The sequence below is a fragment of the Triturus cristatus genome, chromosome 6 (genome assembly GCF_964204655.1).
Source record: "Triturus cristatus chromosome 6, aTriCri1.1, whole genome shotgun sequence".
In the NCBI taxonomy this organism is placed as follows: domain Eukaryota; kingdom Metazoa; phylum Chordata; class Amphibia; order Caudata; family Salamandridae; genus Triturus; species Triturus cristatus.
The window spans coordinates 584,375,134-584,387,494 of record NC_140589.1 but is presented as its reverse complement, the minus strand read 5'-3'; the positions used below and the strand labels follow the sequence as shown (position 1 = coordinate 584,387,494).

At 49.8% G+C, this 12,361-nt stretch overlaps 1 protein-coding gene across 3 annotated transcripts in view; it reads right to left on the bottom strand.

Moving 5' to 3' along the window:
* The window catches only part of DOP1A (DOP1 leucine zipper like protein A), a 1,047,530-nt gene that overhangs the window by 331,960 nt on the left and 703,209 nt on the right, over positions 1 to 12,361 (bottom strand). For all 3 annotated transcript variants that reach the window (XR_014963003.1, XM_085611023.1, XM_085611022.1), the window contains one exon: positions 10,334 to 10,468. Coding sequence is in view for 2 of the 3 variants with exons in the window: in XM_085611023.1 (XP_085467149.1) it covers positions 10,334 to 10,468 (135 nt within the window). In the remaining variant the exon portion in view is untranslated. The remainder of the gene's footprint in view (positions 1 to 10,333; positions 10,469 to 12,361) is intronic.

The window sequence follows — 12,361 nt, the reverse complement described above, 5'->3', positions numbered from 1 at the left end:
ACGTGAACACCTGCACTAGTTTTCCTTGGAGGGTAGAAAAGCTTTTAATGCCAGACGGATTGACCGGCACTCCAGGAGGTCACCAGAGACCTCTGTACTCCACCTCTCCCAGATGGCCACCCTATCCCAGGAGCAACGCATCAGTCACTACTGTTGGATATGGTTGGGAAAGGGAGAAAGATCTACAGCTGACCCAATCGCAGTTCGTTATTCACCACTGCAGATCTCTTGTACTTCCCTCTGTGATCTGGATCATGTCAGAGCGATACCACTGATGCTGTGTCCACTTGAACTTCAGGTACCACTGCAAAGCCTGTATATGCCTTTGGACATGTGTCATGAACAGGATGCAAGAGGCAATGAGGCCCAGAAGCCTCAGAGTCAATCTCACCCAGAATTCCAGGATAGAGGCTGAAACATTGGTCTCTTACCCTGAACATTCAGGACTCGCCGTTTGGGAGGATATGCCCGAAACTGCACCGTGTCCAGAAGATCTCCGATAAAGGGAGAGTCTGAGAGGGAGTCAGGTGTGACTTCTGCACGTCGCAGCCACTGCAGGAGTTCTGCCGTAGTCTGGAGGTGGGAAATGACAGCCTGGGGCGAGTTCGCCTTTAACAGCCAGTCATCAAGATAGGGGACTACTGGCCCCCTGAGCCCTGCAGATGAGCTGCAGCCACCACCATCACCTTGGTGACCACCCGAGGGGGCGATGGTAAGGTCAAAAGGGAGCAGAGCAAACTGAAAGTGATTGTGGCCTACCATGAACCGTAGTTAAGGTCTCTGGGAAGGAAGGACAGTAATGTGGAAGTATGCATCCTGCAAGTGCAACGCTACCGTCCAGTCTCTCTGGTCCAGGGCAGACAGGACTTGAGCGAGCATGAGCATTTTGAACTTCTCCTTTTTGAGAAAGAAATTGAGGGGGCGCAGTTCTCGGATAGGAAGAAGTCCTCCCTCCCTCTTGGGCACAAGAAAGTAGCAGGAATGACAAACACAACCTATTTCTGGTGCCGGCACCCTCTCTATGGCTCCCTTGGCCAAGACAGCGGTCACTTTCTGGCGAAGTAAGGAGAGATGGTCCTCCGTCAGCCGGTCGCAACTGGGTGGCATAGGTGGAGAGGAAGTCATGAAGGGGAGGGAGCAGCCCCTTCAGACAATCTGAAGACCCCACCAGTCTGATGTTACTGACCTTCAGTGGGGCAGGAGAAGGCGTATTCTGCCTCCCACTTGGTGTCCATGATGGTAAGAGGGCAAACTAAAGGAGTTGGGAGGTTGCAGCTGCCAGGGGGGTTGGTGGACTGGCCATGACTTTGGCTGCCAGAGCCACAAGGTCTGTGGGTATTGCACCCTCAGGTACGCAGAGGCTGGAAAACTTGCGCACTGTGTGGCTGGGCAGGTAACAACACGGCTGGAAGCCCCTTCCGTGGCCACTAAAGGAGCAAAAGGCAGACTGGTGTCCAGCCTCTTGGATTACCTATCCACTGGAGTTGTAGGGAATGGGCCAGGATTTACAAGGGAGGTGGAAGCTTAGCCTACCAGGTTCTACGGTGTGTGGTCAATCATGCTGTTCACAGCAGGGTGTCCATGAGGGCTTCATTAAAGGGGAGAAATAGTTCTGAGAGGGGTCACTCCTGGCTGAAGCACCTCTGTCAAGACGCTAGCCATGATTGCCACTAAGAGTAGGCTAAGGTCCAGGAACCCAGCCGCCCTTCTCACCACCATACTAAAAGAAGCTTCCTCCTCAGTTGCCACAGTAGGAGGGAAGACCATGCCAGTATCTGGAGTGGTGCCCAGTCCGCTAGCGTCTGCCAAATCCTCACACCAGTCCATATTAGGGTCTAGGGGCAGGTATTCTTCAGGGCTAGCAAGCCCTCCCACTCCTGCCCGAGTCCCAGCCCATAGGAATAGGGCTCGGGCTTGGGCCTGGAAGGCATGGCTCCAGTCGGGTCCAGAGCGGATGTTGAATGATGCCCCTGTAGCTCTATGTCAGAGTCAGGGATGAGAATAGGGATGGCGCTGCCGGTACCAGGAATGTCAGCATCGGGACTGGGGCCGGGGAAAGTCGAGGTGGTACAACCAGTGCCAGTCCGGATACATCTGCGGATCCAAGGGGTCCGACTGGAGTTGGGGACAGAAAAGCTAGCGAAGAACCAGTGGGGCCCATCCCAAACCTGCAGGGCAAGAAGGTGCACCAGCAGGAACAGGCCACCTATATCTGAGGTGCGTTGCATTATAAAACTCACGAGTTGGGTGGGGGTCCCTCTGGCTCCTGGAAACTCGGGGAGGCACAGAGCCAGCCGATGCGCAGGCTCAGCTGTGGAGCTAGGCCTTAAATTGCGCTCCCTCGTCTTGTTGGATGATTTAGACAGACAGGGCGAAGTCGAAGACCTCTTTATCTTCTTACTTTTCTTCTTTCTGTGGGATTTACCATGGATGACTAAGTGTAACAAGGATCTTGGACTCCGCGACCGAGCCCGGGACCTTCCTGTCAACCGGGATCATGACGGTTGTAGCATCACACGTCGAGCAGCAAGAAGCTTCAGGGGGAGCTTGGAGCAGCGGTCGACGCAGGTCTTCGCATTGTGGTTGCGCTACAGGCACCAGAAGCAAACATAGAGCAGGTCAGTCACCGACATCTGTTGGTGACAGGCGCCGCAGGGATTGAAGCTTGACTTCCAAGTTGACATACTGCCACATCAGGAGAAGAATCTGAAAAAAGACTTCAACAAAAAGTCAAAAAAGGTCAGTCAACAAATGACTGGGGGTAGCTCTAGCCGGTTATGCTCTGACTGGCGCGGAAAGAAAAGAACTGCTGTCAGCAAGCTACACTTCTAGTGCAGACAACGCCACATGAAGCTGAGCAACGTCACCTACCAGTGCACAGGAATACTGCTCCCGAAAAAATTCCAGATCCAGTCTGACGCCTGGGGAGAACTCTAAGGTAAGGAATCTGCAATTAGAAGACTATCAGATATTGCTGATACTGGGACTCTGTGCCTGTGAACCTGCTAATCTGCGCCACAGTGCGTATACTCTGGCCAAAAATGCAAGGGGTAAAATTGGTTTCACCCAGTTGATCTAGTTAACTGTCCTGTAAGACCATTGCAGAGGGTGCAGAAAATGCACAGACAGTATGGAAGTTAAATGTCATATGTGTGCTGCATTGTATTCCATCACCCGCATATAGGATACAAATAAATCTCTGCCAGGAGCATCCCAGTGCTCCTTGCTGACTGCAGTTTCAATACACTGCAGGAAAAAGTACCTGTGTGATGTGGGACAAGCCTATTTTCATATATTCATACACCACCCCTAAAGAGTGCCTTGCAAGCCTACAATGCAGAGTGCTAAGGACACACTACATATTGGGGTTACTATGCTCTCACAGTGAAGTGTAATAAACCCCAAAAGTCATTACATTGAGTATGCCTTACTAGACTTTTCCCCTAACAGGCATAGATGTGATTAAACCTTTTTTTGTTTGCCTTAGGACTCTCTGCACTTTAGCACTGCAAACCAGAGCTAATGTGCTTGTGCTCACTCCCTAAAACATGGTAAAATTGACTCATACCCGATTTGCCTATTTAATTTACTTATCAGTTCCTAGCAAAGTGGTATACTATATACCCAGGTCTGGTAAATTAAATGCTACTAGTGGGCCCTCAGCACTTATTGTGCCACCCACTTAAGTAGCCTCTTAAACATGTCATAGGCGTGCCATTTGCATCCTGTAGTGCAGTTTAAACTGCCAATTCAACTTGGCAAAATAATACTTTTGCAAATCCTAAAAAATTCTTTTTAATACATATGTCACTCCTAGGGTAGGGGATAGGTAGCTCAATGGGCAGGGTGCATTACATTTAGAAAATTGGAATGTAGTTTTAAGTATAACATGTCCTGGTAGAGAAAAGCTCACAAATTTGTTTTTTACTACTATGAGTCCTACCTTTCCCAAAGGATAACATTGGGATACCTTATTACATTTAACAAGTGATACCTTTTGCTTGGGAGCAGGAAGAAATACCATGTTTGTTGTCTGAAGAATTGTAATGTTAAAGAACAAGTTACTTATCTTCGGTAAAGATGTATCTGGGAGACATATGTTAGGTATAGATTCCTTACCTTAGAATTACCCCCAGGTGTCAGACTGGATCCGGATAATTTTTTCTTAGCAGTACCCATGCGCGTCGGTCAGTGGTATCGGTCGACTTTGCGTCCATCGTCGGCGTTGTGGTCGCCAGGATGTCGTCGCTGTGCCTGTGCACAGTTCTGACATGACTTTTCATCCCAGAAACGCTGAGCCATGAAAGACACTGACCACTGGTACGCTACAACTAGGGCTCTATCAGGGAGTCCCTATCCCTAGCAATCAGTTCGCAGAGCGGGGAAGATGGGTGGGGCGGTAAGGAATCTATAACTAATATGTGTTTCTTACAGATGCATTGTTTACGAAGGTAAGTAACTTGTTCATCTAAAAGAAACAGTTAGTTATAGAAGCCTGACCTTAGAATAGATACCCCAGCAATATTAACCCCGGAGGAGGGTCTGGAAACTAAGTTCACACCAGAAAGTTCTGGAGGACCGAACAGGCAAAATAGCATCCCTCCGGACTTGGCTGTCCAGGCAGTATAACTGGTGAATGTGTGCAAGGATGCCTACGTGGCTGCCTGACAGATGTCAGGAAGTGGGACTCCACGTACCAATGCAGTGGTTGCTGCTGTAGCTCTAGTGAAATGAGCATGTAGCACCTCTGGAGGTTCCTCTTTCGCTAAAGCGTAACAGATTTTAATACAAAGAACAACCCATCAAGAGATGGTACGCTTTTGAACAGCCCAGCCTTTCTTGGCACTTACATAGCCAACAAAGAGTTGATCATCCACCCGGCAATCTTTCGTGCAGTCAAGGTAGAAAGATAGAGCATGTTTAGGGTCCAGATGGTGGAGTCTCTCCTCCTCCATGGAAGGGTGTGGAGTTGGGAAAAAGGTGGACAAAGTGATCATTTGTCCTATGTGAAACGGTGTAACCACTTTAGGAAAGAACGAAGGCCTCGTACTAAGCACCACTTGTCCGGATGCACAGAGAAGAAAGGGGGCTTGGAAGATAGAGCTTGAAGCTATCTCACTCTGCGAGCAGAGTTGATGGCAACAAGGAAGGCAGTTTTCAGAGTGAGGAGCCTGAGCGGACAGTTGTGAAGGGGCTAGAAGGGAGCACACATAAGATAAGTTAAAACAAGGTTCAAGTCCCACTGGGGCATTATGAAAGGAGATGGAGAAAAGAGATGAGTAATGCCCTTAAAAAATCTATTTACAATAAAGGCTGATCTGGTTGCCGAAGGAAAGCAGAAATTGCTGCAAGGTAGCCTTTAAGAGTGCCCATAGCAAAGCCCTGCTGGGCTAAACAAAGTTAATACAGGAGGACCTCTGAAAAAGGGGAAGAAAGGAGATCCTTTGCAGTGCACCATGCCACAAACTTGTTCCATCTACAGGCGTATACAGTTTTAGTGGAGGTACGCCTATCGGCCAAGATGACATTACAGACTTCGGGTGGAAGGTCAAAAGCTTTTAACTGCCGCCGCTCAATCTCCACGCAATCTCCACACAAGGCTGGACACGTTCCCTGCTGCTGCGACAGAAGATCCTCCCAAAGGGGTAGTCTGAGTGGAGGATTGATGGCATGCTCAGGAGCTCTGGGTACCAGACTCTCGGTGCCCAGTCCGGAGCCACAAGAATAACTTGGGCCCAGTTGCACTTGATCTTCTTCAGCACTCTGGGTAGAAGTGGTACAGGCGGAAAAGCGTACAGGAGGCCGCAGTTTCACTCCGATGAAAAGGGTCACAGAGCGAGTGCCGCCTTGGAAACTTCAACGAGTAGAACTGCTGACATTGTGGGTTCTCTTTGGTGGCGAACAGATTTAACCAAAGCTCTCCCCACTGCTGAAAGAGACCTTGCACCACCTCCGAATGAAGACGCAATTCATGATCTACCAGCCACCGACGGCTGAGTTTGTCCACCCTGGCGTTCAGAAGACCTGCCAGGTGTTGAACCCCTAGGGTCATGCCCTGATGTTCCAGCCATGTCCAGGGGTGAAGAGCCTCTTGACATAGGGTCCATGACCCCACCCGCCCCGTTTGTTGCAGTACCACATGGCGGTGGTGTGGTCTGTGAACACCTGCACCACTTTCCCTTGAGAGATGGAAGGAATGCCTTCAGTGCTAGGCGGATCGCCAGGAGCTCCAGCAGGCTGATATGGAGCACAGACTCTGCCGGAGACTAGACGCCTCTGATCTCCGCCTCTCCCAGAGTGCCGCCCTTCCCAAGAGTGACGCATCTGTCACTACTGTGAGATCTGGCTGGGGAGGGAAGAGGGCCTCAAGCTTGGTTTGTTAACCACCACTGCAGTTTTTGTGCAGTTCCCTCTGAGATCTGGAAGTAGTCGCAAAGATTCCCCTGATGCTGCGCCCACTGGATCTTCAGGTTCCACTGCAGAGCCCGCATATGCCATCTGGCATGATCCACCGGCAGGATGCAGGAGGCCATGAGGCCCAGCAGCCTCAGGGTCATCCTTACCGAAATCCGGGATAGAGGCTGAAACATTGGTATCATAGCCCAAATATCATAGACTCACTGCTTGGGAGGATAGACCCAAAACTGCACTGCGTTTAGAACAGCTCAGATGAAAGGAGGCGTCAGAGAGGGAGTCCGGTGTGACATCGCACATTAATAGTGAATATCTGGTGGATGCAGGCGGTCCGCTGTAGTCTGGAGGTGGGAGACGACAGACTGGGGCGAGCCCGCTTCAACAGCCAATCATTGAGATAGGGCTAGACTGGAACCCCTGATCTGCGCAGATGAGCTGCGACCACCGCCATCACCTTCGTGAACACCTGAGGTGCACTGGTAAGGCCAAAGGCGAGCACAGTGAACTGAAAATGCTTGTGGCCTACCGTGAACCGTAGGTAGTGTCTGTGGGCTGGCAGAACGGGGATGTGGAAATAGGCATCCTGCAAGTCTAGCGCCACCATCGAGTCTCCAGGGTCAAGGGCCAGACAGAACCTGAGCCAACGTGAGCATTTTGAACTTCTTCTTTCGGAGGAAGTGGTTGAGGGCCCCAAGGTCCAGGATAGGACACAGGCCTTTGTCCTTCTTGGGCACCAGAAAGTAGCAGGAATAGCAACCACAACCTACTTCTGGCACAGGGACCCTCTCAATAGCTCCCATGGCCAAGAGAGATGAAACTTCCTGACGGAGAAGAGCCAAATAATCCCCCGACATGCGATCGAAAGACAGTGCCATGGAGGGAGGAGTAGTCTCAATGGGGAGGGAGTAGACCCTTCGGACTATTTGCAAAACCCACCTGTCCGACGTGATGTATTGCCAGTGGGGGAGGTGATGGCGAATCCTGCCGCACACTGGCTGTTGATGAGCCTGAAAGGTCAGACTAGGAAGGCTTGGAGGCTGCGACGGGGGGGGGGGGCTCCCAGACCCGCAAGAACGCTGGGTACCACGTCCGTGGCCAGGCAGAGGCTGGGCAGCTTGCGTGTACCAATGGCTAGGCTGGGCTGGATGTGGCAGAGCGCCCCTTGCGTAGCCACAAAATGGACAAAAGGCAAACTGGATTGGTCGGGAAGGTGCAGCAAGGCCCAAAGATCTGTCCGTAGCCCGAGAATCTTTAATGTGCTCCAGCACAGAGTCACCAAAAAGATGACGGCCATCAAAGGGCATGTCAATCAAGGTAGACTGGACATCCCCCGAAAAGCCAGATGTTCTCAACCAGGCGTAGTTCTGAAGAGCTACTGACATGGCAATCGTTCTGCCTAGTGAGTTGGTGGTATCCAGTTCACATCTTATTGTGAATTTGGCCGCGTCTCGCCCATCCGCCACTGCCTGGGACAGAACGGTCCGTGCCTCCTCCGGGCACTTGAGCAACCGAGTCCCAGATGGTGTGGGAGAATCGGCCCATGAGGCATGCGGTGTTCACATACTGCAGTGCTAAGCTGGAGGAAGAGAACATGAGCTTCCCAAGGTGATCCAGCTTTTTGGATTCCCTAGCTGAGGGAGCAGTAGGGAATGTGTCCTTGGACAAATAGGCTTGGACCACCAAGCTCTCGGGGTAACAGTGTTGGGTGAGGAAAACTGGGTCGCACGGGGCCCGGCCATGGCAGCGCGCAATTGTCCTCTCCACATGAGCCCTTGTGCTGGGCTTGGACCAGGTGCCCAGGAGGACATCAGTGAAGGCTTCATTGAAGGGCAATAGGGGTTCAGAAGTGGATGCTGCAAGCTAAAGTACCTCTGTCAGGAGGTTAGTCCTGACTGCCACTGAAGGGAGCTCAAGGTCCAAGACCTCAGCCACCCTTCGCACCACCACAGTGTAGGATGCTCCCTTCTCCATAGCCACGGTAGGGGGAGATACTAAGGTCTGGTGAAGTGCCCAGACCACTGGCGTCACCCAGGTCCTCTCTCCAGTCGGGCTATTCTAGTGGGTCTGCTAAAGGGTCCAGCGTCCCCTCCCAGTCCTCATCTACACCTTCTGGGCGGTAGGGAACACCAGGGATGAACAGGGGAACAAAAGTACCCTCCGGCATCAGGTCCGATGTCGACCGACATCAGTCTGGCTCCGGGTTCATCTCAGGGGTGAGGATGGGTATGGCGTCAGCCAGGGGCACGGCCGGCACCGGGGGCACATCCGGCACTTGGGGCATCATCGCAAGGATCGGGGGGAAGGTCGAGTAAGGGCTGGATCCGCAGGGGCCCGCAGGGGCCGGGCAGGGCCGGAGCCGCCGGCATCAAAAGTCTAGGACTTCCGACCGGCTCCGCAGGGCCCAAAGGCTGCCCAAAGAGGAGGTGGAGGGCCTCGTAGAACTTGTGAAGTTGAGCTAGGGACCCTCCGGCTCCCGGAAATGGGGGGTGGCACGGAGTCATCCCTGAAGGAGGAACCGGAGACGGAGTCTTAGAGCGACGATGCTTTGACTTACCCGAAGACTTCAAAGATTTGGAGTGTGACATAGGTATGGGGGCTCCGCAAGACCTTCCTCTCGAACGAGACCAGTAGCAACGCAGAGCTGACCGCCGGGCCTCTAAGCACTTTCGGGACTGCTCCCACAAAGACTTTGGATTCATGGCCCGGCAGTCGGAGCACGACTTCAGGCCATGGTCGCGCTCCAGACACCAAAGGCACACGAGGTGCGGGTCCATCACAGACATCAGCTTATTACAGGCATCGCAAGGCTTGAACCCGGTCTGTCGTTGGGACATCCCTCAAACACCAGGAGTCAAAGACTCCAAAAAGGAGTTGACAAAACATTGAAAAGGTTTGGTCAAAAAGTGACTACGGGGTAGCTCTCTCTGAATCTGCGCTAGGCTAGTGCAGAAAAAGAAAGAACTGACTTCAGCGCACACGGGAGGTATCTAAGTAGGCACAGCAACGTCATCCCGGTGATCATGACGCCGACGATGGATGCGGAGTTGACTGAAGCCACCCACCAACGTGCAGGGGTACTGTTAAGAAAAAAATTCTCTTGATCCAGTCTGACACCTGGGGGTAATTCTGAGGTAAGGAATCTATAACTAGCTGTCTCTTTCAGATATACTTCTTGGAAAAGCTCATCTCTATTGGGCTGAGGACTGGTGGCCGATGGAGTTTGGCCCTGCCCCCGCTCCTAGAAGTAAGGTATTGGACATCCTCTTTGACAACAAGCTCTCAATGAAGGACGATGTGACTTCCACATGTGGTACATGTTTCGGGATAATCTGCCTCCTCAAGAGGATTTTCCAGAGCTGCCACAGGACTCTCGCAAGACCCTCATCCAGGCCCTGATTATTAGCCGCCTTGTAATGCGCTTGTAGTAGCATCAACGCATCTCTCCATGCCAAGCTGCAGGTAGTCCAAAACACTGCAGCCAGACTGGTTAATAAACAGCCTCCGGTCATCCCATCTGTCCCTTTGCTTGGGCAGGTAAAGGACTCAAATATTAACAGGACAAAGTGAGACCTCACTGCCCTGACAGAAACCAGAGATAAAAAAATCAGCTCCTTCCCTGCCCTCTGCGCATCCGCACATCTAAATACGGAGGACAGGCCTTCTCATACCTGGCCCCGTTCCACTGGAACAAACTTCCCTTGGCCATTAGGCCGTGTACAGATTTCACTGGCTTCAAGAAACAGCATAAAACCTGGCTGTTTTAACTAGCAGATCCTGACTCTCTGCTATCTCAAGCGCCGAGATGTCCCCTCGAGGACAGGACGCGCGCTATAACAAATACTGAATAACATAACATTCTCTTACTAGATGGCTATTGCACCATTGAAATATACTTAGCTTTCTTCACACCAAAACATACCTTGTGTTTAGCTATAGCTGGTGGCTGCTTTAAAACTTCCTTTACAGTCTGTATCACCGTCTCTGTTCGCATCACACTAATAGAGCGGACTAACTCAACCAGCAAAAGTTGTTCTTCTGTAGCGATCGAAATTACCTGAAAAAAATCCATTTGGTTAGAGCATTCAATACCATATCTCAACATAAATCAAGGTAGGTTATTACAGTTTCTTCTTCAGGGACAGACTGAGGATAGACGTTTGGATGGCATGCACCCAAAGACTAATCTCTGGATGTAGTGGCTGGGAGTTGAAGCATGGTCATCTTGGTATGACTGTGAAGGTCATGCAAAATCATATTCTACTGATATGAAAATTATATTGTAGATATACAGTAACCGTCTATTGCAACATGTATGGCTAGTAAAAGTCTTGGGCAGGTTTAGGAACCAGGAAGGTGATCATGAATAGGTAACCACGTTTCACTGGAAGGCAATATAGTTTTTGATACACCAGATAAGACATGCCATGATTTATTTTTTTAAACATCTTTTTGTTAAACAGTTGCTCAGCATATTAACATAGGTTTATGCATAAGATTATATCCAGTAAGGGCAGGATAAAAACACATTTGGTAGTTGGCAATAAAAATCAGTTGATTGAGAAAGGCACACTTCCACAATGTGAAAATAGCACAGTTAACAGTTACAATACAATGTAGCACCTGACCTCTATTTGCTCTCCATAAGCCCCATATCTTCTCTGACTTTCGAGGACAGCCTCTGCTTTGGTAGATCACTTTTTCGGCTTGCTGACACCAATCAAGGTCAATGGCACCAATCAAGGTCAATCTCCCATTCTGCCACTGTTGGCGGGACGTTAGCTCACCACATCCTGATGGAAGCACCAGGCGCATTTTGGGATATTTGGGTCATGTCTCTTCCCCCATAACCTCCAGGAGATGCCAACGCACCTCCACTGGGACTGTCAATTCTGTAACTCTGACCATGATTCGACATGCCATGATTTTTTACATGCCCCGGGAAGGCTGACTAGTGTTTATAACATTTGTAGTTTATTGAGATTTTCTTAACTGCCCTAACGCACAATAGATTCCAGTAGGCATTACTGATGAACACATCTCCGTTTGCAGATCTTGGTTTAGACAGTGGAAGGATGTATCATATTATTGGGGAGTTGGCTAAAGCTCTATCAATCATAAGACAGGCTAGAACACCTCAATTGTGACATGGCAATAGTATAAAGGGTAACAAAGTTTATCTTGTATTTACAGATTTACATGTAAAATAATTCCAACAAACAAATTCAGCATTTGTAGAGCGAGACTATACTCACTCACATAGAATGGGGTGAATAACCGCATACATATCAAGAGGAAGGTTATGGGACCTAACCCTGTAAAGGTCATAGAGAAATTGCAGTACAAAGGATGAGAGCTGATTAGAAGGATATTTTAGGGCAGGTGCTCTAGAGTTATGCTAGTCAGTCATTTAAAATGATCAACCTCAGACTAAACATGGCTTAAAGTTATAATGCTATCAGCCACAATAAACTCAGAGGAAGAGGCAAAAAGCAAAGGATAAACATTTTAAGTGTCAGTCGGAGCTCCTAGCAGTAAGGACAGTTTCCAGGCAAAAAACAAGAGCCACAAGAGGATGATAAACAGTAATATGTATAAGTAAAGAAGTATATGGTACTCACCAGCTGGCAGAAAAACACAAACTGTGCTGGATCAGCAAGAGTCATGGCAAACCAAGAGCGGCATTCTCTCAACAGGCCCTAGCGTTCTGCATTTATTTTAAAAATAACAACCTCTACAGACTAATCCTCAGTACCACATTTAGAAGGTGTAAGCAATCACAAATTAAGGGATAAAGTGAAGGAGCTACAGTTACCGTGTCGCCCGGCAATTAATAATTCATACAGGGGCAAGCCAAGAAAAGCACAAACTAATTTAGCCTTCTCTTGGATGAGATCACATGCATTAACAAACTTATGTGCAAGCTGGGTCTCAGTTCTGGAATTCTTTC